This window comes from Idiotropiscis lumnitzeri, chromosome 15, assembly GCF_059441095.1.
Source record: "Idiotropiscis lumnitzeri isolate Australia: NSW breed Sydney's pygmy pipehorse chromosome 15, RoL_Ilum_1.0, whole genome shotgun sequence".
NCBI classification, from domain to species: Eukaryota; Metazoa; Chordata; class Actinopteri; order Syngnathiformes; family Syngnathidae; genus Idiotropiscis; species Idiotropiscis lumnitzeri.
In genome coordinates this window covers 4,448,398-4,475,359 of record NC_142405.1, presented here as the reverse complement: position 1 = coordinate 4,475,359, position 26,962 = coordinate 4,448,398, and the positions used below count along the sequence as shown (strand labels likewise).

Here is a 26,962-nt window from a genome sequence, read left to right as displayed (position 1 = left end):
CGAGTTGCCAAAAGCATCGCAGTCGGTGTCACTGCAGCGAGATATACAAAAGATAAATATATCAAGGATGAAAAACTGTCGTTCATATTCTTTCCCAATTTAAATGCAGTTTTGTTCAAGAAAAACACGCACATTTCTGCTGTTGCAAGCAGGACGTCCTGAAATCTGCAATTTCGAAAATCTCTACGTTGACTGTGGACAAGTGATGAGAATTCCCACTGACGCTGAACCTCAAGAGTATGAAATACATAAAAACTATAAAACATTAAAAGTGTAATTACCATGGACGACCACTAGATGGCAATAAACGCACGCAACGTTGGTTCATGCAAAACAAATCAGGTAATAGATAATGATTTTTAAGATGAATTCACAAAAGTTTGTTACATTCGACGTTTCGGTGTCAATGTGAAATAATGAATTGGTTTAAAAAAATAATGATAAGGTGCGAAACATATTAAGGAGTAGTAAACAAACGACGACCCAAAGACGCAAATGTGACGTTCATTCGTGTTAGTTCGTCAACAAACTCGTCAAGGTACGTGTTCATTTATCACATTTCAATGGGTTCAAACGAAAACTTTGTTAGTTTACTCAATGTAGGTCATCTTATAGAAAGACTGTGAAAGCCTCAGAGCATCTATTATACGCTCCACATTGGACACGCATTGACTGGTTTACGCGCGCGCGCACACGCACGGTGCGTCAGACGATCAGGGGGAACAGAAGTGGGCGAGGGCGGATCCAGCCGTTGGTTGATTTGCCTGTCAAACAAAATGAGACTCTGCGCGATTGGCCGGCCTGCTTAAAGGCCCCCACAAGCGTTATTCGTGGACTGGAGCGTTCAAGTTGAAGTCGAAAGTGGAGCGTGCGAGCGTCTCGCTGCGGTCAGGCAACGTTGCGCCCAATCTGGACGTCGGCGACGACGACGACATGAAGGCCAGCAAAGTTTAACAAATAAAAAAGGTAAACTGGACGTTGAGAAGAACGTGTTTGAGCATGTTTGTGCCGCTGTCGCCTCCTAGATGCGGATAAGCGAGTCTTGTCGCTGACGTACGTTCTTCCGAGTAACATTTCATTGTCTTTTTGATCACTAACGAACTTATTAGTTATTACTTATTGGTTTTTGTCAATGAGAAACTCTTCTAAAATACGATTCATGTGCAACAGTAATTGGCGAATTCATAACCGCAGCCAGAGCTGAGCTCCTCAGAAGTCTCCATTGTTCCCAGTTAGCTTCAACTTTTTTTTTTTGCTAGCTCCCTTGTCTCCTTCTGTTAGATTGGATCTCAAATAAAAAGTTGACTTTCAGCATAGCACCAAAGCCGATTTAAGTAGAATCACCGGTGGGTTTGGTTAAACATAGTTTCTTTTTTCTATGACTTATTCTGTTGTTTTGACATAAGGGCAAAGGTAAAAATTGTGAAATTGTGCAACTAAGTTTGACTTGTTGGCATCATAGCGGCAGAGAACAGCTCTTAACGTTAACTTTTAATTAACAGTAAGCTTTTGTTCTTGCATTAAAATTAAGACCGTTAGCAAAATCTCTTGCTATTAAATTTGAACCTTTTATTAATATCAATGTTTTGCCTGGCCTTCGACGAGAGCCGAACAGAACCTGTGATATATTTCGAAAACTATTACTTCTCTCTTTTTGTGATGGATCGTGCTGCAATGGCAGTCAGAAAAAAAAGTGAATTGTGCAACAAAGTTTGTCTGGTTGGCATGAAGAGCAATAGATGCTAGCTATAAATAAGTTAAGTATGTATCATGAGTGTATGGCAGGGGAGGTGTAATTGGATGAGAACAAGTAGAAGAAATACTGAAGATGTTGCAACAAGTGGTGACATGTCATCTGGTCGATGATAATTGTGTTTTGCTGCTCGAGTGCCATCCATAACTTTGCTCTTTGTCAGAGCATGTGTGGCATTTGCAACATAAAACCACCCCATCTTTAACTACAATGTCTATTTTAATCCCCTTAAATTCTATCTTGCAGGGTTTCCGGATGGCAAATTTGTCTTGTTATATATGACCTGCTTGTACGCTGCAATCGGTCAGTTATCGAGCCCGGGACCAGCAGGATTTGTTCACATGCACACTGACCTAAATTCTCCCTGGGAAAAAAAAAAGAGTCACTTTATCCTCAAATTAAAGCCGAAATGGAGTTCATTGTTGCAACCACACCCGTGCAGTACGACCAGACATTTTTCATCCTGCAGCTGCATGTTTTCTTCCCCTAAAATAAGAACTACACACATGAGAATTAATGACTTCAAGCTTCTTTCTTGCTGGGTGAAAAAGAAAAAAAAGTCAGAATAAAAGGATGGACAGTTGGTGGAATGTGAGAGGCGTGAGAGAGTGTGGGACTATTGTTGAGCCCAAGCATGCCTGCATAATTATTAATTAAAATGCACATTAATTGGCAGCAACACACGCACAATTGTTTGCAGCCATTGTTTAGTCATTTCCTTTTTAATCAGTGTTTTTTTATTTTTTGGTGGGGTCGGACTGAAAGTGTCTTTGCCTGCAGTTCCGCGTAAAGCTCACCAAGGCTTTCTTTTTGAGGAACTTCCTCTTTCGACGCAGCCGAGGAAATGCGTTCGACCACAACGAGAGGACGAGTCACAATAACGAGTCACAATAGCACACCAGAAGAGAAACCAGAATGACAGGCCATCATGTTTTTGCTGACGTTTCAAATGTGTGAGCTTGCAATTGTAAATCACAAGTTAGCCGCTATCAATTGTAACTTGTGGTGTGTGTGTGTGTCTTTGTCAGCGAAGGAGCGAGCGGGCGGCAAAGATGTCGGTGGAGGTGGACGTGCTGCTGCAGGAGGCCAAGGAGAGCATTGAGGCGGCTCAGAACTTTCGCACCGAGCTGCAGCAGAGACTCGGCGGACTCAATCAGGCGCGAAAACAGGTCAGCTTGCTGTCGGCAACAGCGGGCAGTTTTTCATCATTATTATGACGTCATCGTCTGGCATACCAGGCAAGACAAGAACACGCTCAAGTTAAATTGTAGAAATTTGGAACACTAATCTGAAACCTAACCCTGACCCAAAACCCGAACTGAAAACCCTGATTCTGACTTGAAGCCTTACTTTGGAACACCTTGAAACCCAAACTTGAAACTCCAACTTGAAAACTTTGAAACGCTAACTCGGGCTTGAAACCTTAACTTGAAGCCCTGACACAGTCTTAAGACTCTAACCTTGACTTCGAACCCTAATTTGAAAACCTAACCCTTTCTCAATCCCAAATCTTGTTTTAATGAAGTGTTGACTAAGAAGCTCCCCGGGGAATTTTGTATTTTTTTTTGAGTCCCTGGCGGTGGTGTTTCTTCCTTCCTGTTAGGGTGCCGAGTGATTTGAGCAGCAGCGGCAGCGCTCAGTAAACAATGTGTCCACTTCCTGTTAGCATCGGCGTCCCTCGGGCCCGCAATCACGCTCGCTATCTATCAACAAACACTTTTTATTTTGTTTTTTTGCCGCGTTTGTTCTTACGGGAAACATGATGACATGCACGCGGCAAGATGGCCGACAGGGGTTGTAGTTATGTGACATTAACACATGGCGGCATATCGTAGCACTCGCGCGACTTGGTGTGCGATGACATCGGAGCAACCGGAATGGACGCGGCCAAAGCATTGTGCGGCTTCTTCAGGGATGCCGTTGCCTTCGGTTTTGTTGGCGAACCATTCCAAATGTTGTTCAAACACGCATTACATAATTCAAAATAAATATATTGCTAATGAACCAAATGCTTTGTCAAATGCACTATAATTATTGAAGTTGTGTTGCAGTTCGTAATGTCATGAATTCGGGACAATTCTGTAAAAATGACGAAATGTGGCACAAATAAATTCAAATGCTGAGCAAAAGTAATGACGTCTAAACTATTTACAATAATTTATTTGTTGACGGATAGATAATTAAACATGCTAATACCATTAAATAAATACAAAGGGCACAAAATATAAATAAATAGATTGAGAAAATAGCACATGAATTCAATAAAACAGTCATTTAAAAATTGCCTTTAAATAAAAAAAAAAAAGCTTTACATTCATAATTAATTGTGGACAACTTAGTAAAAATTTTAAATCTTTTCAAGAATTCACATTTGTATTACGCATTTAACGAGCTAAACAACTATTCTTTAAAATGTTATGATCTTTGTCTTTTTGCATATTTCAACTTGCAGCCCATAATTTGAGCAGCAACGAGAACTCCAAACATTTTGCCAGCGTGTGTTTTGTTTTTGTTGCAGTGAGCAAGAACCCTCAGGAGCTTGCAATTCTTTTTTTTTTTTTTTTCGGATATTTTTGGAGCTGCTCCTTCGCCGTCCGCGTGGCGCCCGTCGTCATCAGGAAGCGGCGGCGGCGGCGGCGGCGGCGGCTCCCCTATTGTGTTGTACTCGCTCAACCAGACAAGATGATTCTTAATTCTGGTCCTCATCCTCTTCTGTAGGTACGGGGCAGCTCGAGCCAGGCCCGCGAGGCCCTCCGCAGGCACTTTGCCGAACTGCAGGCGGCGACCACCCGGCTGCTGTCTGAGCGCCTGAGCGCACTCCTTGCCGAGGTGGACGCCATCGAGGCAGACAGCGTTAGGCCTCTGGACGACTGCCAGAGCCTGGTGGAGTACGGCGTGGGCCAGGCAGATGAGCTCCTCAGAGAGGGTAAAAAAAAAAAAAAAAAAAGATTTAGATGAAGTGCTCATTGACGAGTATTAATGGCAGCGTTGTTTCCGCAGGGGAAGCGGCTCTGCGCTGTGGCCTCGGTGAAAAAGAAGACAAATTGGGAAGTTTCACCAAGAAGGCAATGCACATCCAGTTGGACAGGTAAACTGACCCTAACTAGAGCTGCTTTCACAAAGAACAAAAGGACAACTGGCAGTCAAAACCAATTCATAGACGCAGGGTGGTGGCTGTTTGAGAAGGGAATATTGCAAAGCCAGGACCTGCGCATGAAATGTAACACCAGAGCCTGAGTTGAACTGTGAATTCCCAACTTCTGAGGTAACAGCAGAGGCAGATGCACCCACATTGGCTGCTGCTGCGCTTCGTATGTTACTTGTCAAGTTCTCAATTTCTGCTGGGACGCAGGGTTGTTAAGTTAAATAGTCGACACGCTTCTCCTGCCCCGCCCCCAAAATTTAAGACTCTAAAAGTGACTTTATTATTCTAACAAGATATCGCAACCTTCCTGAACTGTGTCAACGGTGTGGTCGCGTCGCAGCTTGCCGGAGGTTCCGGCCCTCGTGGACGTCCCGTGCGTGTCGGCCCAGTTCGACGACTCCCTGCTGGTTCTGCTGCGAGAGCGCGTTTGCCGCCACGGCTCGGTGGCCTCGCACCCGCCCGTCCTAATCGAGGAGCTGCAGGAGAGACCCGGGAGCATCCTTGTGCGCTGGTGTAAGGTGAGTTATGACACTGCAGCGATTAAGAGTTTGATCATTTTTATTATTATTATTGTTTTAAATGTTTGTTTTGGGCACGTGACATTTAAAAAAAATTTTTTTTTAGGTGGATGAGGACTTTGCCGCTGCAGATTACCGGCTGCAGTACCGCCGCTCGGGCAACGGGGGGAGTCAGTACGAGGATGCCTACGTGGGGCGCGACACCGACTTCCTGGCGCTGGGCCTGGACCCCAACACCGACTACATGTTTCGGGTGTGCGCCCGTGGCGAGGGCCGCACTGAGTGGAGCCCCTGGAGCGTCGCCCAGACCGGATACACCACCATGGAGCCGCATGGTACGTGCGCTGGACCGGTTTGGTGTGTCGCTGTGTGTTGTTTCTGCTTTGGGAATGTGTGTGTGTGCGTGTCTTTGCATTCTTGTCTGGGATGGTGATGTCACACATGCGCTATGTTAAATTCAGACACTGTTGTTGACAAAATGTTATCTAGCTTCAAAAACATGAACAGTATGTTTAAAAAGGAGTAGCCGTGTGTAAGTTGATGTTTTTGTGTGTTGACATGCGTGTGTGTTACATGTGCAGAGTGGCGTCCGGGCACAGAAGGTTACATCGTGAGCAGCAGACGTAACATCGCCTTGAGGAATGACTCGGTCCCGTCCAGCTGCCCTGTGCTCTACTCCAACGCGCCCACCTACTTCTGTGGCCTCACACTTACATTCAAGTATGCTTGCACATTCACGCACACGCAAGCATATTTCTAAGAACTTTTGTCTCTTGAAGAATTTCGGCGAGCGGTCAGCCGGACCGCCGGGACAGTTTGGGCGTGTGCGTGGACGGAGAAAAAGGCTGCCGCTCGCTTCAGAGAGATCAGGCCGTCTGTATCTCCACCAACGGTACCAAAATCAACACTTTGAATTCACAACAACAGTTGGTGTGCTGATATGACTTGCTAACTCGGTATTGTTGGTTGTCAGGCGCGGTGTACGTGAACGGTAAGGAGATGACCAATCAGCTTCCATCAATCGCTTTGGGTTCGGCGGTGACGTTCGACATGGAGGTGGTGGGCGTGGTCCCGCTCAACAACGACGACGTCCGCGTTAGCGACAACGTCAGCGGCCTGAAGCTGCGCGTCACCATCGGCTCTGGCAGCCGCGAGGTGGTTTTTGATTGGCTGCTGGACACGGCCGTGGACGGCCTATTCTTCGGGTGCGCTTTTGCGCACGCTGGCTGGAAGGTGCTCGTCTTTTAAAGGACAATACGCCAAACATCGCATCGACACCTCAAAGTTCCGGGAGCTTTTAGTTTGTGTTATTTCCGGGAAAGGAGCGTTTCCAATCAGGTATGAAGCCATTCCAAAGGTTCCTGAACCTTAAACTGTAATATCTGTAGCAGGGTCGTCTTCATAAATTGCTCTGGACTTTAATTCAGTTCATTACTGTCGTAGATATTTGATGACCGCATCAGCCTTCTGAAGCCATTTTGTAGGACTTTGTGCGCATTGATTATTTTGTTTACAATCACTCAAAATGGCGTCTTCATCATGACTTTTTTTTTTTTTAAATGACTTTTTTTTTTTCCGTTTCCCGGATTTGTGTGAATCAGAAAAGACTGAAAACCTGACAACTTTATTTAAAAAATCAGTGACGCTGTGAAACTTTGTAGTTTAGTTGCATGCGTGTAGGCGGAGTCATCTAGTGTGACATCATTGTGTATAAGGCGCCAATCAATGGAGGACAAACTTTCTGTGGGTACGTTCAAGTACAGGGTGGCAAAAAGAAAATGTGAGGGCAATTTCTGGAAAATGGTTTCATGGTCAAGTTTAGAGGAGGCTTGTTTCAGGTACAAAGTTCTCACAGAGGCTTGCCTTGTAAGATCTTAATTGTCCAAAAAAAAAATTTTTTTTATTAATATTCTAGATGTTGTTCCAAGGAGGTTATGTTACCAAAAGGAGTTCTCAATATTTGCTGATGTTATCTCACGTCTTTGTCTCGTTCACCTGGTGAAGGATGGTGTCCGTCACTGTGGAGCCACAAAATGTAATTTAAAAAGAAATAATAAAAAAATTCAAATAAATGCTAAAGATCTGCATCTTTAAATAAATAAATTCACAAAGACCTCCTGTCATTCCAATAATTACTTTTATGAAGTGTGGGGTTAAAAGAAACAAGAAAAAAAAAAATCTATGACATATGACCAACATAATTTGGCAAAAATTCCTCTGCCGCTTTAGTATTTTTTTTTATACTGAAGTAGTCATTTGAGAGTTGTATTGTATTGTTGAAAATATGGCTTGTAATATGAGTTCATATTTTCTTAGAAAATTTTCAGTGAGAGAGACATAAGTGTAAAAATGTGCTCTTTTTAATAGATAACCATATAAGTGGATAGCAGGTCGCTGGTTGTCCTGCTGCAGTGGCGTGAGTCTCTCTCTCTCAAAAAAAAAAAAACAGTTAGCACCTGGTTGCTTCCCATTCTGAGCGAACACATGCATGGTGTCAAAGTAGGTCAGTTTTGGCTCTTGAATTGTAAGGTGGAAATAAAAAAAAAAAAAAAAAGTAGCAAGAGTGGAGTTTTATATAACAGTCAATCTTAATTGGGGTGCTGCCCCCTGCTGGGTTCTGGTAGAATGCAACATTAAGGCACTTGTGCTTTTTGCTGGCTTCACTATTGAGTTTGGACTTTTTGGGCATTTTCTGATGATCACTCAAACTAAAGAGTCAACGCTAATGGACAAAGGGCAACATCGGGTCTAAGTAGTGAAAAGAGATTGGATCAGACTCTCAAATGGAACCTGCAGTCCTCTTTGGTGGAGCCATGCGTTTCATTTTTTTTGGACAAAGTCCTCACATGTTCAGATAAGAATTCTTTGATCTTAACATCCTTAAAAGTCCAAAAGCTGGCCGAATGGTTCAAACAAAAAGTCCACGTCGGATTTCCGTGAAGGTTCCTAGTTGTCCTACGGTGAGTGGTCTGTTTCATACTGACTCGCGCTATTCGGAACGTGAACAGAGCCCTTAGTTTTGAGATCAACTAAAAAATAGGTTTTGGTATCTCCTTGATTGAAGGTCAAAGTCCTCAAGTTCTAACGAACAGGAAAACATGCTGTTCTGGTGTCTCCGTGATCCAGAATCGGTCCAAAACTAGACTCAAGGTTCCCAACAGTAGTCAGGAACGTGGTCAAAATCATAAAAAACTGAAACATGTTCTGGTGTTTGTATGATCAACAATTCTTCAGTCTGGAAGACCAAAAAGTCTCGGAAGGTTCAGAAAAAAAAGTTCAGTTTGGGGTTTCTACTAACATGGAAAAGTCCTAAACTTCCGTAATAATCTGGAAAACATGAAGTCCTGGCATCTCCCTTGTCCAGATAATTTTTTTGAGGCCAAAAAGTTAAAAAAAAAAAAAAAAAAAAGTCTAGTTTGAGGTTTCTGGCTCCCCTTTCAACAAAGGTCAGTCAGGACCAAGTTCTCATGATTTAGGATCATCTGGAAAGCAAGTTTGTTCCGGTCTCTGTGATCCAGAATTGCCAAGCATCGTTGGTCAAAATTACCATGGTGGCTCCACCCACCAATTTCTGCTGGAGTTCCACTACTGGTCAGTTTAAAATTCTGCTCTGACTCTCCTGCCACCTGCTGGCATCTTCAGACTCTGACGGCTCCTGGTCCGTCTCCATCTGAGACTCCACGGCCGTCTCCCATTCATCTTCCTCCTCCGCCTCCTCCGGATGTTTGTTCCGGTGAGCGGCGGCCTGGAGTCGGGCCATGGCCCGGTCGATGGTTCTGGTTGTGACCAGGTTGAAGTCGTGCATGCTGACCAGGTGCAGCAGGAAGTTACGGCGCAGGTCTTGTCGGACGAGGCGAGCGCAGTGCAGCTCTGTGAAGAGCAGGCACGCCTCGTTCATCTGGTGGTCGGCGATGAAACTGCGGGCAAAGAACGTCGTGAGCAAGCTCAGAAGAGATGGCGGCGAGCATGGCTGCTTAATGCCAATTTAGGGACAAACCCATGTTTCATGACGTGAAGGTTCCACAGCTTCATGATCTCCTTCTCGCCCTCATTCACGTCCGTGAAGTCTTCGATTTGCTGTGGATTAAAAATTTTTTTTTTAAATTTCATTAACTCATTCGCTACCAGCCGAGTTAAAAATAAAAAAAGTATCTTTGACGTCTTTAGCCGTCAATGGCGTGAATGAGTTAACTAGTCCACATTTCCCCCAAAACTCCGCGACTGCAACCTAAACTTTCTTTCATTCAAACAACATCCAGCGTGCTTGCCGGTCAATGTCGGTTGTGTAGCAACCTTGGCGGTCTTCTCCTTGAGCCAATCGGGGTCTCGCTCGTCTTCGCTGTCCACGTCCATCTCCTGCGGCGGTCTGGGCACGCAGCTGTCGCTCCTGAAGTAGAGTCGGTTGTGCCCGCTCACGTACGACCGGAGACGCTGGCGCTCGGCATCCTCGCACTCCAAGAACTCCGACAGGCTCGGCTTGCTACGCTTGGGCCTGGACGTGGAGTACAGTTGCAAGTCTTGGGTAAATCAGGTAAAGCCCTAGTTTTTATACTGTACTAAAATTGTTGATAAATGGCGTCCAAACACTACTTTAGTCTAAATGAATGTTGTTGTTTGTACCTGCAGACCAGGACATGAGTGACGGCCGCCCTCTTGACAGGTCCGTTGCGGCTGAAAGCGAATCCCGGCAGTCCGTGGACGTCCTGAGGGTTCCCCGTGTACGAGCCGTCGTAGTTCTCGTTGATAGAAACCTCGATCTTGGCACCCTTGGGGTGAGGCTGCGCGACAGCAACATTGACCGGCGGTTAGCTACTCTGACGTGACGTGACGTCCTCGGATTTACTGGGCGGAGGTTTGCGCGGCATCCACCCACCACATAGTTGAAGACGAAGCGCGAGTGAGACAATTTGAGGTGTTTGAGTAGACTGTACAGCTTCCTGCAGTTCAGGGTGCACCAAGGACAGTGAAGGTCGTCTCTGGCCTCCGTCTGCTGCCGACTGTTGTTGTTATACTGGAACTGAACGCAAAACACACATGGTCGAGAGGCACGTTTAGCTGGTCGGGGATGACATGGTTGAAGGCGTGCGAGTCGTTTACCTGGCAGGTGGGGAAGGCTGCCGACAGATTACTTTATTTGAAGTTTTATGACAGGTGTGAGCAAACTACGGCCCGGGGGCCAAATGCGGCCCGTTAAACGTTTTAATCCAGCCCGCCGAACTTGAAAAAAAATTTAAATAAATAAACCTTGTTTTATTTTCTAAATACTGTTTTGTGTCAAAGACGTATTTTCTTGTAATGCTTTTGTTCACTTTCATTTAAAATTAAATGTATTTTTTTTTTTTTCCTCAGATGAGGTGAGGTTACCAAAACACTCCATCCATCTGTTCCTGGTCCGGCCCCTCTGTCAAATTTTAGAACCGATTGTGGCCTGCCAATCAAAAAGTTTGCCCACCCCTGTTTTATTAGTTTTTTTTTTTTGTTTTAGTTTTATCGGTTTACCAGGTAGGCGTGTAAGAGGACTTGTGGTTTAACCAATAGAAGGTGAAGTTTTATTTGTACTTTGCCTGGTAGGATATTTTATCCATAATTTACCTGGTAGAAGATGCGTAGCTTGGGTCGAGGTTCTGCTGGGACGTGTTCTCTGGTTCTGGTGTGGACTTTGTCTGAGTTGATGTTTTCTTTCACAGCTGCGCGCAAACACTTGCGGTCAGCAAGTCCAGAAACCTTCAGCAGCCTCCTCACCGTGTTAATGTCTTGAGGGTCTCACCGTGTGCCGCCGCGTTCCTCAACGCGTGCGCCGCTTTGCTCTCCTGGTTGGCGTCAGAGTTGCGCGTTGCCAGAGGTTTGGCCACGGGAGCCGTGGAACCCTCGCAGACCTCGCTTGTCCAACGCAGAGTGAAGTGAAGAGTCGGACCGTCACAGAAGGCCTCCAATGGAGGCATGTGCTACACACACGCACACACACACACATTCGCAACACAAATTTTCATGACAATCTCATCGACGCGCACACGGCTCCTTACCTTTGTGTCCAGTATCGTCTCCCAAGTTGCTGTCATGTTGTTTAGAGGACACTGCTGTGTTAATTCTTGCATCGAAACTTCGTAGTCGCCGTCCAGCAGCTGCAGGCGTCTGAAAATGCAGAACATGCATACATTGTATTTACATACTTATGTACAAGATGTGAATTTTGTTGCGCATCACCGGTTTTTATCGAAGACGGTCATCTGTGCCACCAGCGTGCTCTCTCCGTCCTGCCTGAGGGGAGAGCTGCGCCTCTTCTTGTCCGTCGCTTCCTCAGACAACTCTGGATTGGGAAAATAATTTGGAGCATCAGAATGACAAAAATCCGCTATTTTTTGAATTTTTTATTTTTGGTGTAAAACAATTTTACTGAAAATGGAATTGTGATTTAAAAAAAAAAAAAAAAAAAAAGGTTTTGGATAAATTAAAATGTGAATTATTTATTTTATTATTATATTTATTTGTGTAAGATTACAATAGTGAGATTGTGAAAAAAAATTAAAATTTGAATTATTTTTTTTTTTTTTTAAAAATGACAAAAATAGTAAAACGTAAAAAATGCCTCAGAAATCCGATTTTTGTGAAAATAAAAACCTTCAATTTGGATTTTTGTGAACAGTGGTCAAAATCAGATTTTTGTGCAGACACCAATTTGAATAATATTTTTTTACATAAAAAAAATAAATCAGATGGTTCAGGAAAAAAAAAATTGTGATTTGATTGAAAGGCCAAGTGTATGTTCCCACGCAGACCTGTGTGGTGACGCGTCTCTCCATTTGCGAGTCCGTTGAGCGACAGACTGTGTTCATATCCGGGCTGCGACACTCTGAAAAGCAGCGAGTAGGACTTGACCATGTGCGAGTTGCTGGCTTCAAACTCGCTGCTTGGGACCAGCAGGGACGGAAAGCTTCCGGAATGTCCTGGACCGCCGGCAGAAGTCGAGTCGGGGTTGAGAGGAACCTGCTTCTTCCCGGCCTGAACCTGCTTGACGGGACAGCTGACATCCTGGACGGGATGGGCCACACTTGCGTCAATTGAGCTCCACTGAGTCAGGGTTAGTCAAACTTAAAAGTGAGACATTGTTTGTAAATGTGCATCTTTTCATGAGACAACACAAAAGAACATCATCCCGCCTCACCTTCCTCTTCTTGTGGCAGACTTTGACCAGAAGGACCTCCAGAGACACGGAGGTCTGCTCGTTCTCGCTATCCTGGGACGGTTGCCCTGACGACGACAAAAAAAAATGAGCAAGTCAACCAATGAGCTGACGGGAACGAGTGCAAATGGGATGCAAAGTTACCCGATTTGTGGAAAAAGCCGGTGAAGGTGAGCTGCAGATTGGACGCCAAGCTGGTGAGAAAAACCGCATTAAGTTGGACATATTTCCACTTAAACGGGTCAAGAGAATTCAGTGTTGCATTTAAACAACAGCAAGTTCGCTAGCTTAAAGCTAACATCATGGGAAATGCCATAGATGGGCTAACAAATAGCTTTTTGGGGCGTGTTAAGCAAGTCCATATTCTTGAAACTTTTCTGTGATTGTTGGCAAGATTGCATTATACTGCCCCTAGTGGCCAAGTTGTGCACAGGAAAAGGAGTAGCAATGAATAAGCCGTCATGCACAGAATTTAATTATTTATATTCTATTGCAATTCTTTTTCTTTTTTTGGGGGGGGGGGGCGGGGCTTGAACGTATGAAGTCAGAGGCTGGTTGTGCCTTACTGGAGGTCTCGTCTTACCCGCGCGTGTCCTGGTCTCCTTGCATCTTTTCCACTCGGAAGAGCAGGTTGTCCACCTTGGAGCTTTTCCTGGGCAAACAAATGACACGTGTTAGCAACGACAACAGTTGGAGCCAATGTCCACCTTGTTGTCATGGAGACATCTATTGTCCAAATAAGACTGTGCAAAAGTCATGAGGAGTGATTCTCGTTAGGTCGCTGACCCGTGTGTGTTTCGGAATCTATTTTGTTATAAACAGAGAAAAATGCATGCACATATTTGCAGATTTTTTTTTTAAAAGGCTATCAGTAGGTTTTATAGCGTGCAGCTGTGTCATGTTGCTCACATGCTTCAGGTTTTATTTTCAAACACTTTTAACTGGTTCATTTTTACATGAGGCAAAGGCGGCCTGTGGAGTTAAGTGAAAACATCTGCGAAGACCCGATGTGCAAGTGGTTCACATTCTCATGTCCCGAAGCCACAACAACGAGTCAGAAAGCACTTCAGTTTTGTGTCTTTAGTTTGCGCTTTCACTGGCATTGAATTGCCCGCAGCAGGAAGTGGAAGTGAACCGCTGCCGACTGACAAAGAAGATAACTATCAAAGTGTGAATAACTGAGCTCAATTGTCAGAGGATGAACACTGAGTCTCAGTCAAGGTGAACATGTGAAAAAGGCATTAAAAAAAGTTGGCTTTCAGAGAAAATAACCATTTAAAGCTAAAGTTTTTCGGGGTGTCATTACCTTTTGGCGTTCTTCCTTGAGTTTCTGTGCGACATGTAGGTGAGAGTCCTGTGCAGAAATATGGGCTACAATTGGAAAGGGAAAAGGGGATATTATCAGTAATATCGCGTCAACAATTTTTTAAATTAAACCAAAATAAAATGTGTCAAGAAAACTCACTGCGACTAAGTTCCTGGTGCGGAGGAACCTGTAGATTTGGGTCGGTTCTGCAAATCCACCCCGGCAAAAAAAGACCCAACATTCATAGTTGATCATCAAGAGTTCTTTGGAGTTTATTACTTTTTAATTAATAAAGCTATACTAATCCATGTCAACTTGGCTTAAATATTATGCAGCGCTTCATACTTCCTTTGGACATTTGGTGCATATTTTAAACTTCTTTTGGACTTTTTAGGCATGTTTTTAACAGTGAAACGGATTCATGACTGCAATATCAAAATAATCTTATAAGAAGTGGCGGTAGGAAAATAATTAAATGCAGACCTTGCTGGGTGAAACGCAATCAATACCATTTATGGAACGACCACTTCAACAAACAAATTCAATAACATGTGAGGATAAAATTGGGCGGTGGAAACTCACTCTCGAAGGCCTCCAGGAACAACTCGTGGTCGGCTTGAACGAGCTGCATGTTGGGCTTCTTGGCGTCGGAGGAAGAGGAGGATGATGACGGCGGGTACAGTCCGTTCGCCCTCGCCCCGCCGCCGCCGGCAGAAGTCATCGGGTGGCCTCCAGCCGAGGGGCCGTGCCTGTGTGGAGCCATCCGCCGGAACTGGGGGAGCTTTTTCGGCTTTGGCTTAATTGTCAGGAGAGGAAAAAACTTGCCTTGATTTTTCTTTGCCCCAAAAAATAAAGGAGCAGCGTCTTCTGAAAAAAAAAAAAAAAACGTGGGAGGAATTGCGGACAATTAAACTCAGCTGGGGTGCTTCTCATTTATTTATTTATTTTAATTCCATGATCAAGCGAGGCTGTAGCGAGGGGTTTCGGCGCCGTGGCGTTAGAGAGGCTGGATGAGAGCCTCCAAATGCGGGAGAGGAAAGCGACCCGACGCCGCCGTACGGCAGCTAACTTCCTTAGCCCGGCAAGCTAACTAGCACGAAGCGACTCTCCGCCCTCGACATAAAAAAAGCAAACAAAAAATTCCTATTTAAATAAAAATGCACACACGTATATGCATATTAAGTGCGGTTTAAGTAAACAATTTCAAACTAATTCCTGTTAAATCAAGATTGAGCGCCTTTTGCCAGCTTGAGGCATCGCGGCATAGCAGGTGAGAGCAGACATTTATTATCCGGTTAATATTTTCAAAATATTTGTATTAGTTATGTCCACATGATATATGATTTTATTTTTAAGATATACGTAAAAATATATACTAACAAATCGTTTGTCTTTCCATATGAACTTTTTCTCTCTCGATAAATCTGATTAAAACTACAAGGATGTGGCGTTATTTAGCCAAACCATTAGTTTTATTTTGGCGACGGATAAATCAGTTTCGTATTTCCGGTCGTAATATCCCAACTTTTACCGAAATTGGCAAGGACGCTTCACATTTTATACGCATTGAAAGATCCCGCCTTCCGAGTGCTCAAGCTAATCACAGCCCTTGTTTGTGAAACGCGTCTTTTTCATTGGTGGGGGCGTTTGGCTTTTTACTTTATGAAATGAAAGCGGCCTTCAACGTGATGTCACGGTTTGCTCATCGCGACATTGCATTTTAAACACATTTTTACTAGTTTTTCTTTAGTTCAAATACGTTTAGAATGTGATTAAGTTACGCGTGGAAGGAGTATTTTATCACTCAAACTATAAAACTTTATTTTATCCCATTTGTATGACGTGTGCTGTATTTTCTGTACTTGCAAGTTGTGTTCAAATACCCAAAATGTGTTTTAATAGGTCTAAATCTTCAAACCATACCATGTGTGGGCGGGATATTTTAAGGCTTAAATTAAACATAACATTTATATGGTCTCGCAACATGTTTTAACGTGAAAAAAAGAAAACAACCTAATTCATCACGGATGATCTTTTATTATTCGAACATATTTCAGTTCAAAGTGGCCATCCATGTTAGTAATTTGTTAGAACATAATGCACTATTGCACTCTACAAAGAAATGTAACAGTTAAACAACAAAAACAGGAAAAAAAAAAATAGGCAATAGGTTGTGACTTGACTAACTTGCTGGTCAAAAGTGTGGAAAGCTGCATTTCTTAACCATGATAAAATCTTCAAAATAACCCGACATTGCTTTCTTATTATGCTTGGAAGATGTGCAGATAGACGTCAAAGAAATCAGAAAAACAATTAGTGGACTTCTTGTCTTGGTATTATCGGTTCGTACGGCATGTAAGTTAGCGCATTGGCGCCCGGGGCGGCAATTAGTCACACAAGCGAGACTCGAGAACATTTAACACACAAATGAACAACTTTGTTCTATTTAGTTGCCTTTTCGTGGTGGTGAGCGTGCGCACGTCATCTCCTTCATTCCCATCAATGCTTCCTCCACAGAATATACATCATGAGCATGATGAGGCCCGCCGACAGGCCCGCGATGACAAACTGGTGTATGGAGAGCACGTTTTCCAGCGTATGGATCCTCTCCTCCATGGCGCTAGTGTGGAAGTAGTCGTAGATCCCCGCCGTGATGCTCCACAGCGCCCACACAGCGTCCAACACCAGCGGCATCGCGGACAGGCTCACCGGCTACGCTGTACCTCTGCAAAAGACATGTTGCCAAATAGGACATTTTCAACCTCAATGATGGTGCAAAACATGCCTTGAGATACAAGTTTGATTTGTTTCGTGACCATGGTCTTAATTTGAAACAATAAAAAAAAGCAATTTATAACAATGCACTTTAAAAATATATAAAGAATTAAAAACGTGTTTTGGCACACGACTATTCTATTAACATTTTGCTGCTCTTGTGTGTGCACCTTGCAGACATACGAAAATATCAAGCCGCAGTAATATTAATTGCTCTTCACGGAGGATAAAGAATATGAGATGTGATTATTGTTATATTATCTGTCAGTGTGTTGCTTTGCGTTTAAATATCTTTTGCGTCAGTAGGTAATAACACCTGCTACGCTAGTATTTTAAAGACTCCCCTCAGAAGGACCTTTCTGGAAATTAAAAACAATCGCCTTCTCAGGTGTTAAACGCCACCCGGCGGTCCCAGCTTTTTCCACACTGCATTATGATAAGATGACATGTACAGCGTTGAAGTTGATGAAATTTTCGCTTCGCCTTCCGACATGTCGAAAAGCTAACCGCTTAGCCACCAACAAGCTACCACGGCTCAAAACAAACAACAAATATGACTCACCGCATCCGCCGACTTGAATTGTGATTTTGCCGGGAATGTAACGCAGTCTCCCCACCGCCCGACGGGATGAGCGGCAGGCGTTCAAGACATCATAACTGGTCGGGGGGAGAGGACACTTTTCTCGGGTCGGACATCACTTCGCTTCCTTTTCCCGAGCCGCTCCCACGCCAACGTCAGTCTACTTCCGGTAGTGTCATATGACGTCAGTTCTCCTCCTCCAATGGCGACGCGCAAGCGAGGGAGCTTGTTGACGTGTAAACCACGATCGGAGCTTTCAGGCCTGTTACTCAAAGGCGACTAAAAAGCTCCAAATATCTTCCGGTGAGACTTTATAGAAGCAACTTTTCGATTTATATTCTTTATTGTCTCTTGTTTAAATCCTACTTTGGATGGTTGGTGGCTTAATATTCTGGGAAGATGAACATAACTCTAGAAACGTTAACGTGGTGTTCGCAATTAAGTCACAATCATTCCAAGCAGCATTCTAGTACATAAAAACATTCAGATTTAAAAAATGTCATATGGGCAAATTCAACACTGCCAGGCGCGGTGGCCAAGTGGTAAGGCGTCGGTCTCGTAAACCGAAGATCGCGGGTTCGAACCCCGTCCGTGCCTAGGTGTAAGAGGAATAACAACGAACTTTTTAAATCTGATGATACATTCTCTTGCGCTGATTAACGACATCAAAACGTCAGTAAAGAACAAAGACGAAATTAACAAAGGTTTGAACAGAATTCCTAAAAACGGTTAGTGTACTCATTTCATAAGCAATGAAAAAACAATGACGCAGCAGCTTTGTTTTGTGAATAGTCTACACGTAAAGTGTCATTCAACGCTGACAAGTGACAACTTACCGTCATTCAAATCTCCTTTTGTGAGTCGCAGTTGGGCGAATCGCTGAATCCGGCGGGCTGTAAGACCCAGAGCGGAAATAAAGTGTGCTAACGCTTGACCTTACCAAGATGGCCGACCGAAACAAGGACGATGCAGAGCCAAAGTTTTACAGCGAAGTATTAAGGTGCACTTTCGTTTTCGTTGGCACATTTAAGTGATAATTATGTGCATTTGTCGCTTATGTTATTTTATATGAATTAATTTGGGCTATTTGCATTTATTTTATTATAAATGCTTCGATTCTCTTCTTCCAGCCCTTCTGAGCTGTTTTCGGCCCGTACCCGGAGCCACAAGATCCCGGTCCGCGGTCAAAAAGACTTCTACCCGGATGACTCAGAGGAGCAGCGTGCCCGTCTTGACCAAAGCCTGAGCGAACACTTGAGCCTAGTGTCGGAGGAGCGAGTGGAGAGGCTGTGAGCAGACACATGATCAATTTAATGTCTTCACCATGTGCGACTTGATTTGGACTTTTATATAATTTATTCTTTATTTTCCTTTGCAGAGGTAACCTGGTGAAGGCTGTGTGGCTTCCCAGTGAGCAGATTGTGGAGCTTCAGTCTCCAGCAGTGAGTGTCTGAGCTTGATCTCCTACACACCTTCTCATTCTGAGTTAGTACCATTTGTACAGAACAGCAATACGGAAACAGCCAGAAAAATATCGGCATTTACAAGCAGCGTGAAAGGGCCTTTCAACTCACCTTTCGACTTGTGCTTCCCAGGGCAAGTTCTGGCAAACAATGGGATTCTCCGCCAGCGGCACGCAGTACCTTCTCCCCGAAGAAGCGCTCTACCTGATGGAGTGTGTGAGTGGCAACTAAAGCCCCGCACTGCCATTTTTCACCGGTTGCGCCGGGTCTTACTTTGCCATTTTGTTCCAGGGCAAGGTGCAGGTATTCTACCAGGACCTCCCGCTCTCCATCCAGGACGGCTTTGAATGTTTTTTGTCTTCCAGTACCGTGAGCCTGCAGCAGTATCAGGTGCAAGCAAAAGTGCTCTTGATTACGTTTGTGTCCTCCACAAATGTTCAAACTAAACATAATTTCAATATAACTAATAGGATGATGGGTCTTAGGTCTTGTTTGAGTATAAGAAAAAGGATTAGCAACAAAATCCAGGTATCTGTATTAGTATTTTTAAATACAGTGTTGCCTTGAGATCTAAGTTTAATTTGTTCTATTGCCATCCTTGTTACACAAATAAAATAAATCTAAATGCCTTTAATCCGTTCCATCAACGCCCCCAAAAAAATCCAACAAAATCTTTTTATTATAAAAACTTAATAATATTTGTCTTAAATAAAATAAAAATAATCAGATTTTGCCTCCTCCAAATTCAATGGATACTCCTTTTGATGTGGCTTCTATGGCCACTAGGGGGCAGTATAAGATGGTTCAAGTGGCAACCAACAATGGGGGAAAAAAAGGTTGCCTGGGGATATTCTGCCACCATACAATTTTTTAGTGTTATTTTACATTTTTAGTGTTTTTGGTCAGGGTTTGCATGAAATTGTTACAAAAAAAATGTATGTGTGTAAATCTAATCTCGTTGCACAATAAAGGGATTTCTAATTCTAATTCTAATGTAAAGATGTATGATTTAACAGGCATATTTGTGGCCAGCGGGTGAAAAATGCACCAATAGAGTATAAAAACATCAACGTAAAAGACTGGATGGGAAAATATGTACTTAAAGCAAAATTTCATGTAAAATTTTACACAGCCGAAATGATCTCCAAACTGCCAAAAAGAAAGAGAAAATATAAACCAAAACAAAACAACAATCTGAACTCCCCCTGTTCCTTCACGAAAGGTGTTTGGGCATCTGAAGAGGCTCGGCTACGTGGTGCACAGGTTCGATGCCAGGTAACGGGGATGCGGCGGATGGGCGGCGACGGCGAGGTGGTTGAAGCCGTGACATCACGCAGCGTGTTTTTTCTGTTATTAGCTTGCAACCGTCGTCCTACGCCAGGCAACTCAACTTGCTGCAGTCACGAGGCGAGAGGACGCTGAAGAGGAAGCGAAGTAGCAGTCCTGTTGCAACTTGCAGGTATCACTCATTTACCCAAAAAAACCCAAAAAAAAACCCATTGTGTATAGGTGACAGTCCATCGGAGAAAAACTAAATAACCAATTTTTAAAAATGTCTGCTGCCTATTTGCACAGTAAGCTAGTGTGGTCTGAATTATGTTTTTATTTTTTATTTCCAGCCACAGCAAAGCACACGAAGTGCCCGATGTGAAGAGAAAGGAATCAGAACAAGCAGCACTTCCTGAATCTCTGCCGACATCCTCGCCAGGCACCTCGGAGGCCCTTAGCCCTTCGGCAGATTCAAACGGGGGCCGACTCTGGTGGATAGCCGATCCTCTCGCCGGCCACGAGTCCCATGAGCATACCCGCAGCCGCTGCTCGCGCTGGGACGGCTCCATCGTGTTCCCCGACTTGGCCTCGCTGCGCGGGCACTCCAGCTGCTTGGCCTCTCCCGACCCATCTCTGCTTCCTGGTGGTCTGACGGTAGGTGAGTGTGACGTCATACCGTGGACGAGGAGGCTCAACCAACGCGAGGTTAAGATGTCTGCCAAGGACAGAGAGAGGGAGCGAAGCCATCGTGGAAGGAACTGGGATGTCAACACAGACAAAAAGGTGTGATTTATTTATTTATTTTTTTCAAACCCTAACTTGGAAATCCTTTTCATAGTTTGAAACCCGAATTTAAACTTAAAACGATGCTGACGTGAAGGTGCGACAGTGCCGGAACTGGGCCGAGTATCATCAGCTTCTGGCGAGCTGGCGGGGAAGATGCAGCCCACGACCGGAACACTTGTGGAAGAGGGAAGTCACTCCTTTACACGACCACACCCAACCAATCTCCACGGGTAGGCCACCTGACCACCTGTCAGACAATCATTTTTATTCCCTTCTTGCAAAATTCATTTAGCGACACCAATTATCTTACCCGATTTTTTTTTTTCAGCTGCCCGTTTAGACAGCAAGCAAGTTGGGTCTGAATTCTATGTATTTTGGGTTCTAAGTGGTAATCAACCCAGCAGATGATAAATACCACTGTCGCAAATATGCCTGAATTAAATGTGCTCACTGTTGGGTTTAGTAGAAAGCTAGTTGGGTCTGACATCACTTTTTTGTTGTTACTTCCAGGTGAACTGCTGGACAAACTCGGCGTCATCAAGTCCACGCATTTGCTCGAGGGAGCATCCAGGTATCAGCAGTCCTTTCATTGAATGTCCCGTGGATGTTTTCCGATAAAAAAAATGGACGTACACTCGTGCGTCTCCTCCTCACGGTTGATTAGACGGGACGTAAAGGATGCACCTGCTCGGCATTCTTTCAGGTTGAAGTCCTCGGACGAGTGGAGGATCTGTTTCAATGTTTATCAACCCGACACGGTGGCGACCTTCAAGAAGAGCAACCCGGGGAAGGCCTTTGCGCGCATGTGTGTGTGCAGGTGAGTTGACTTTGATATGGAGCTTGTTTGCCTTTTGACATGAGTGCATCCTTTGTGTGGGACATTGTCTCCACACGTCAATCACGGCTTTCAGAGCGATCATGTGGCAGATAGGCAAAAGTTGCGGCAAACACCTTTTGTCTTATAATACTTGTGTCCAAACACAAGATTTATTATTTATTTTTTTTTCCAAACGTCCCCTGGTGTTCTCTTCACTTTTCCCTTCCTGTCGGTGTGCCATTAATTTTACTCATGCTGTGCCCATCTCACACTTGTATTTAACCGGTACCGGTTCTTGGTTCCAGCTTCAGTGGGCCTGTTCCGGACTTGGCAGCCGTCAAGCAGCTGAGCTTCCAGAGCGGTGACGTCCAGGTGGTCTTTGCTGTGGTGGATGCTGGTGACATCTCCTTTTACACCTTCAAAGACTTCCAACTGCCCACTGATGAGAACCTATAAAAAAAAAAAAAAATGGCTGTTTAAAGCCAAACTGGTGACATTTTTTTTTTTTTAATTGAAAATGGCTGCTTAAAATAAAATTCGTAGCCTTCTTGAACGTTTTTTTTAGACTTTTTTTTGCACATCCGCTCACTACAAAACAATATATGCTAACCAAAAAGTCTTTTTCTTTTAGAAATCTCTGGTACTAAAAAAAAATTATTAACAATGAATTGACCAATTATTTCAGAAGTAAAATAACAAATGCATTCAAATTAGATTTTATTTCATTAACCAATGATAGAAATGAATTAAACATTTTTAAATTTACTCATCTGTTCTTTACAGGAAATCAAGTTACCAATTAATCAAGCATTTGTACCCAAGTACCCCTCAAACAAACAATTTTTTTTGTACAGTTTGAACCACTGCACTTAAATGGTGGAAAAGAAAAAAAATACTGAAATGATGACTTGGTTAAAATCATTTGCATACAAGTTAATTAAACAGTACCTGAATAAAATGATGAGAAGATGAAGTGCGCCTGCTTTGCGCATCAAAGTTAAATACAACGAAACTCCAAAAGCTGAGGCCGCCCCAAAATTGTCCTCACTCGGCCCGTGTGTGACATCACATTCAGCGTGTGTGTGCAAACACTTTTCCGCAGCTGTTGACTCAATTCGTCGCGTTCGATACAATAGATGAAAGGAGCGCCGCGATGCGTTCACTGACCCATTGTTCTGCCGTTGACGCAAGCCTCCCATCGCGTACTTTTTAAAAAGCCACTGTTTTAGCGGCTGAGCCAAACGATCATGTCGACCTGGGGAAGCGTCGTTCTTTTTAGCCTGGCTGGTGAGTCGATGCAGTTGACTTTTCTTCAAACTTGTCCTACTTGGTATTTTGATGATTTTTAAAAAAAAATTTTTATTTATTTTCCTTTGCAGCGTCGTGCTGCTGGGCGTCCAAATGTTCCTACTTGAATCTGCTCGACCACTTGAAGCTGAGCTCCTCCAACACTTTTCTGGCCAACGTCAGGCCCGTCAAGGACTGGAAGCAGGTTACCAACGTGTTTGTCGACATGTTGCTCTATGGCATTTTCCAGGTGGTGAGTCGCAAGAAAAACAAGTTTCAAAGGCATTCTTAACACATACTAGGGATGATGTGGTTGACTTGATTCACCCTGATAGCAATTCCAATATTACAGTGAGAAATTTGAATAATCGTTCATGTTGGTCTCAGTTTTAATATTTGTTTTTTTCACTGTATTTTCTATTATGTTCTTACTGTGAGATTGTTCTTATAGCTCAATATTTTTTGTGTGTATTTTTCTTTATTATATTATTATTTTTCTTTATATTTTTTATTCAATATTTTAGACTATTTTTTTCAGTTTACAATTTTACATAATATATATATGCAAAATTACAATATATTTAAATTTTAATTTAATTTTATTTATTATTTTTTTTACTGATTAAAAAAAAAACATGCCAAATATTTGACTAATTTTTGTTTAAAATTCTTTAGTATTTTGAACTCTTGCTAATTTTGCCAAACTTTCAAATTAATATTTTGGGCTAAATTTCCAAAAATATTAGTAAATAAATACTTTTTTTTTTTTTTTTCTTTGCCATGCAGGACGAGAAGTTTCAAACCTTCACAAGCCACATTTGGTTGGTAACGGTGAGGAGCTGCTCCATTTCCATTGATGCCAATCAAATCCACAACTAATATATGTGATGCATCTTCTATATTTCCTGTTCTGTGTAAACAGGTCTGGAAAAACGATTTCCTCACATGGAATCCGTTGGATTTCTGCAACATCACCCAATTATCCATTCCCAGGTCCATGCTGTGGACACCTGACATAAGCATCCAAGAGGAGTGAGTTGGCTTAACCTTTTTTTTTATCATCGATGACATAATAGCAGGTGGCACTCACGTGGCTGCCGCCGTGAGTCTTTTTTTGTTCCCTACATGTTAATATATTATTATCCAAGACATGTCTATTGTGGCACCATTTGGCACTATTATGAGCAATTTCAATAGCAGCTTTCCGGCCTTTGCAGAAGATGTGCAATCAAAGTGCACAAATAAAACTACAGTGTAAATGTTTGCAGTCCCCTTCGTGCGTGTGTTTGCACAGTTAATAGATGCACAAAACGGCCGCATCATCGCTTTGATTACACACTCAACAGGAACCGTTTTTGGTACAACCCAAGTGGCATCTGACACTAAGAGGTCAGCATTTAAGCAGATGATTATCATGACGTGTGGCTTTGGTTTGCACTGAGTACTGTTTGTGTTATCATAAAAATGATGTTTATGATAATGATAATAATTTAATTAGAATTTTGGATGTTGCTTGAGCGAAAAGTACAAAACTCTGAACTCGGTGAGTGATTTTTTTTTTTTTTTTTTTTTTTTGCAAAATTCATCCCTGAAGGCGATTTAATTTGGTAATGTAAAATTTGGTTGCCATGTCTTTCATGCAAAAAAGTGTCAAGAGGCAATGCTCCAAATTATCATTTTGGTTAAATAATTGATCACTCACCAAAAAATACAAAATTCTAATGACGCCACACGTTATTTATTTTTTTTAAATTGACCTCGCAAAATAATAGTAGACCTCCCCTAAAAAAAATTCTCAAGAAGGCTTGCCTGGAAATTATTTTAAAAAATTCGGACCCCAAATGCGGTTTCACTTAACAACATGAAATATGGTAGTTGATCATCAGGAGACCCACAAAAAAAAAAAAAGTCTCAAGAAGCCATGCCCAAAACACTCAAAAAAGTTTTCACTTTGATGACTCACCAAAATGTGCAACACTCAAATAACAGTCCACATTATTATTATTTTTTTAAATTCAACCCCCAAAGCCAATTTAACTTAGCCACATTGAATTTGGAAGGCATTTCTGTCATGAGTAGACCCACAAAATATTCTCAAGAAACCTTGCCTTGAAAGACACATGATGTCTGTCATTTTACTTTGAATATACTTGAAATGGCACATTCCTTCCTTAAAGGCAAACCACTCCAAGAGATGTTGTCCAACAGCTACCAAATGAACCACATATAGTCGACAGCGCAGATTTTTGCTGCCCTATCTTTAGTGAGAGACCTAACGGAATGTTGTGATGTGCTCACAGTGCCTCGGACAGCGGCAGCAGCCAGAAGAGTTACTACTTGACAGTATATTCCAACGGAATGGTGCGGATGACCACCCGTCAGCGGCTGACATCCACGTGCACCCTCAACCTTCGAAATTTCCCCTTCGACCGGCAGGACTGCACTTTAACCTTCAGCGCCATGAACACTGACGGTAAGAGTGGACGTCACGCAAACACGACGGCGGGATTCAGGAAAGAAGCTTCTTCAATGGGTCTTGTCCTGATCCCGAATCAGATCGGGGCATTCGACTCGGGACCATTAAAGGCGACGAATTTATCACAAACATGTCGGAGCAGTTCATGGTGACTCGTGGGGAGTGGAGCCTGCAAGCATTCAACACAACCGTGTCCAGCAATGGAAACCCCAAAATAAGTGAACTGATTTACCATGTGAGGTTTGAACACTTCTCGCAGTCAAATTCCCTTAATAAATTATATTTCTCACATTTATGATCTGAATACTTACCACCTTCTCCTACGTTTGTCAAAGATGAACATTCTACACTCCAATTATTGGATTCATTTACCTGCATGTCAGTTTAACTCTCCCGATGGCCGACATTGCGCGCAGGTGCAGCTCGAACGCAAGCCGATGCTATACGTGATCATCTTCATCATTCCGCTCTTCTACCTGCTGGTGCTGGACTTGGCGTCCTTCTTCATCCACGAGGGCCGTGGCGAGAAGTTGAGCTTCAAGGTCACCATCCTGCTGTCCATCTCCGTCCTGTTGCTCATCCTCAAGGACATGCTACCCTCCACCGAGGACAGCCTGCCCATCATCGGTGAGCGCGCCGCGCCGTCCTGTCCCGTCGCGCTCTCGCTGACTTCGCCTCTCCCACCGTTTAGCCAACTTCTGCACGGGCGTGTTTGCCCTGGTGGGCATTAGTGTGCTCGAGGCCATGATGGTCAGCTTCATCATTGACCTGGATGAGAAGATTGCCAAGAAGCCAGCAAGGGCGTCTGATGGAGAAGGTCACTCGGAAAAATCGGAGGAGAGAGGTTGGTGGATTTTAGCCCTATTACAAATCTGATTGGTACACGTTTGACAAGTTATGCTTTGCAGCTGCATAGCACTACTAGTAATGTGCAACATTAGACTTCGGCACTGGTATGAACCCCCCGTGTCCTTTCAGATGCCGTGAAAGAGAAAGCGGAAGGTTTGCCCGTTCAAGTCGAACTACTGTCGGAGCGCGAACAGCTGAGACTTTTTCTGCAGGAGGTTCGGGTGGCTCGGCGGGAAACGGCAAACGTTGAGGACGAACCGCACCCCAAACGCTTTCGACGGATTGCGGAAATCATCGACATTGTCTTCTTCGTTGTTTATCTTCTCACTGTGGTGACTTTCGTGCTGGTGGTGTATTTTCTGTGGATTCCGCCAGGGTCTTTCAATTAAACTCTTGACAGCGCTCACGATTAAAATACTTTGAACATTCAGGGTTTACTTTGAGCGTGTCGCCGATTTGGTCTATAAATCATACTTTGCAATTTTCCAGTATTTTATAATCTGTCGATTTTCCATAATTACAAGATTGTGATTAAGTTGCAACAACGGTAGGATGATATGATCATGAAAATTAAATTATGTTTATCCAAGTGTTCCAATTCATTTGTCATTGTTTTACAATGCATGCCATCTATACAATCGATTCCTGTTGCTTCTCATCTGCGCTGCACGTGCAATCAACCACTGTGCTACACTTCCTTTACATTGCTTATTAATGTGTAGTTTTCTATTCTTAGTTTTCACTGAGATTTCATTTAA

At 43.4% G+C, this 26,962-nt stretch overlaps 4 protein-coding genes, 1 long non-coding RNA gene and 1 other non-coding gene across 11 annotated transcripts; 4 read left to right on the top strand and 2 right to left on the bottom strand.

Moving 5' to 3' along the window:
• Window positions 1-805: 805 nt before the first annotated feature.
• crlf3 (cytokine receptor-like factor 3) lies at window positions 806-7,845 on the top strand. Of its 2 annotated transcripts, none has more exons than XM_088316933.1 (9): window positions 806-966; window positions 2,782-2,922; window positions 4,472-4,679; window positions 4,754-4,841; window positions 5,239-5,416; window positions 5,523-5,751; window positions 5,998-6,136; window positions 6,196-6,308; window positions 6,390-7,845. In XM_088316933.1, the coding sequence occupies exons 2-9, from the start codon at window positions 2,806-2,808 to the stop codon at window positions 6,662-6,664; spliced, it is 1,347 nt and encodes a 448-aa protein (XP_088173059.1). In that variant the 5' UTR covers window positions 806-966; window positions 2,782-2,805; the 3' UTR covers window positions 6,665-7,845. The 2 variants fall into 2 exon arrangements, with proteins under 2 accessions (XP_088173059.1, XP_088173060.1); XM_088316934.1 differs by having other exon boundaries at window positions 816-966; window positions 2,787-2,922.
• LOC148322338 (polycomb protein suz12-B-like) lies at window positions 7,578-15,323 on the bottom strand. Of its 2 annotated transcripts, none has more exons than XM_088316932.1 (16): window positions 14,485-15,320; window positions 14,062-14,108; window positions 13,903-13,967; window positions 13,180-13,248; window positions 12,741-12,790; window positions 12,579-12,664; window positions 12,193-12,445; window positions 11,621-11,723; window positions 11,440-11,548; window positions 11,184-11,361; window positions 11,009-11,103; window positions 10,290-10,433; window positions 10,037-10,194; window positions 9,710-9,908; window positions 9,414-9,493; window positions 7,578-9,333 (listed from the first exon to the last, which is right to left on the bottom strand). In XM_088316932.1, the coding sequence occupies exons 1-16, from the start codon at window positions 14,663-14,665 to the stop codon at window positions 9,009-9,011; spliced, it is 2,142 nt and encodes a 713-aa protein (XP_088173058.1). In that variant the 5' UTR covers window positions 14,666-15,320; the 3' UTR covers window positions 7,578-9,008. The 2 variants fall into 2 exon arrangements, 1 of the variants encoding a protein (XP_088173058.1); XR_015846638.1 differs by having other exon boundaries at window positions 9,193-9,333; window positions 9,685-9,908; window positions 14,485-15,323.
• A 596-nt stretch (window positions 15,324-15,919) lies between these two features.
• LOC148322337 (uncharacterized) lies at window positions 15,920-17,608 on the bottom strand. The gene is made up of 2 exons (XR_015846651.1): window positions 17,240-17,608; window positions 15,920-16,627 (listed from the first exon to the last, which is right to left on the bottom strand). It is a non-coding gene; the product is annotated as an uncharacterized LOC148322337 (long non-coding RNA).
• Window positions 17,441-22,069, top strand: tsen54 (TSEN54 tRNA splicing endonuclease subunit). 3 transcript variants are annotated; one of them, XM_088317135.1, is made up of 13 exons: window positions 17,441-17,560; window positions 18,125-18,257; window positions 18,388-18,546; window positions 18,636-18,699; window positions 18,853-18,936; window positions 19,012-19,110; window positions 19,943-19,995; window positions 20,078-20,179; window positions 20,340-20,772; window positions 20,870-21,005; window positions 21,286-21,346; window positions 21,479-21,592; window positions 21,898-22,069. In XM_088317135.1, the coding sequence occupies exons 2-13, from the start codon at window positions 18,202-18,204 to the stop codon at window positions 22,046-22,048; spliced, it is 1,512 nt and encodes a 503-aa protein (XP_088173261.1). In that variant the 5' UTR covers window positions 17,441-17,560; window positions 18,125-18,201; the 3' UTR covers window positions 22,049-22,069. The 3 variants fall into 3 exon arrangements, with proteins under 3 accessions (XP_088173261.1, XP_088173262.1, XP_088173263.1); XM_088317136.1 differs by lacking the exon at window positions 17,441-17,560 and having other exon boundaries at window positions 18,117-18,257; XM_088317137.1 differs by lacking the exons at window positions 17,441-17,560; window positions 18,125-18,257 and having other exon boundaries at window positions 18,453-18,546; window positions 18,636-18,742.
• trnat-cgu (transfer RNA threonine (anticodon CGU)) lies at window positions 17,783-17,854 on the top strand. Its single transcript has one exon. It is a non-coding gene; the product is annotated as a tRNA-Thr (tRNA).
• Window positions 22,070-22,749: 680 nt separating the features above from the next.
• Window positions 22,750-26,796, top strand: LOC148322334 (5-hydroxytryptamine receptor 3A). 2 transcript variants are annotated; one of them, XM_088317142.1, is made up of 9 exons: window positions 22,750-22,879; window positions 22,972-23,132; window positions 23,666-23,700; window positions 23,873-23,911; window positions 25,180-25,352; window positions 25,436-25,590; window positions 25,772-25,982; window positions 26,047-26,199; window positions 26,334-26,796. In XM_088317142.1, exons 1-9 carry the CDS (start codon window positions 22,840-22,842, stop codon window positions 26,591-26,593), a joined length of 1,227 nt encoding a protein of 408 aa, XP_088173268.1. In that variant the 5' UTR covers window positions 22,750-22,839; the 3' UTR covers window positions 26,594-26,796. The 2 variants fall into 2 exon arrangements, with proteins under 2 accessions (XP_088173268.1, XP_088173266.1); XM_088317140.1 differs by having other exon boundaries at window positions 23,666-23,710; window positions 23,802-23,911.
• The last annotated feature ends 166 nt before the right edge of the window (window positions 26,797-26,962 follow it).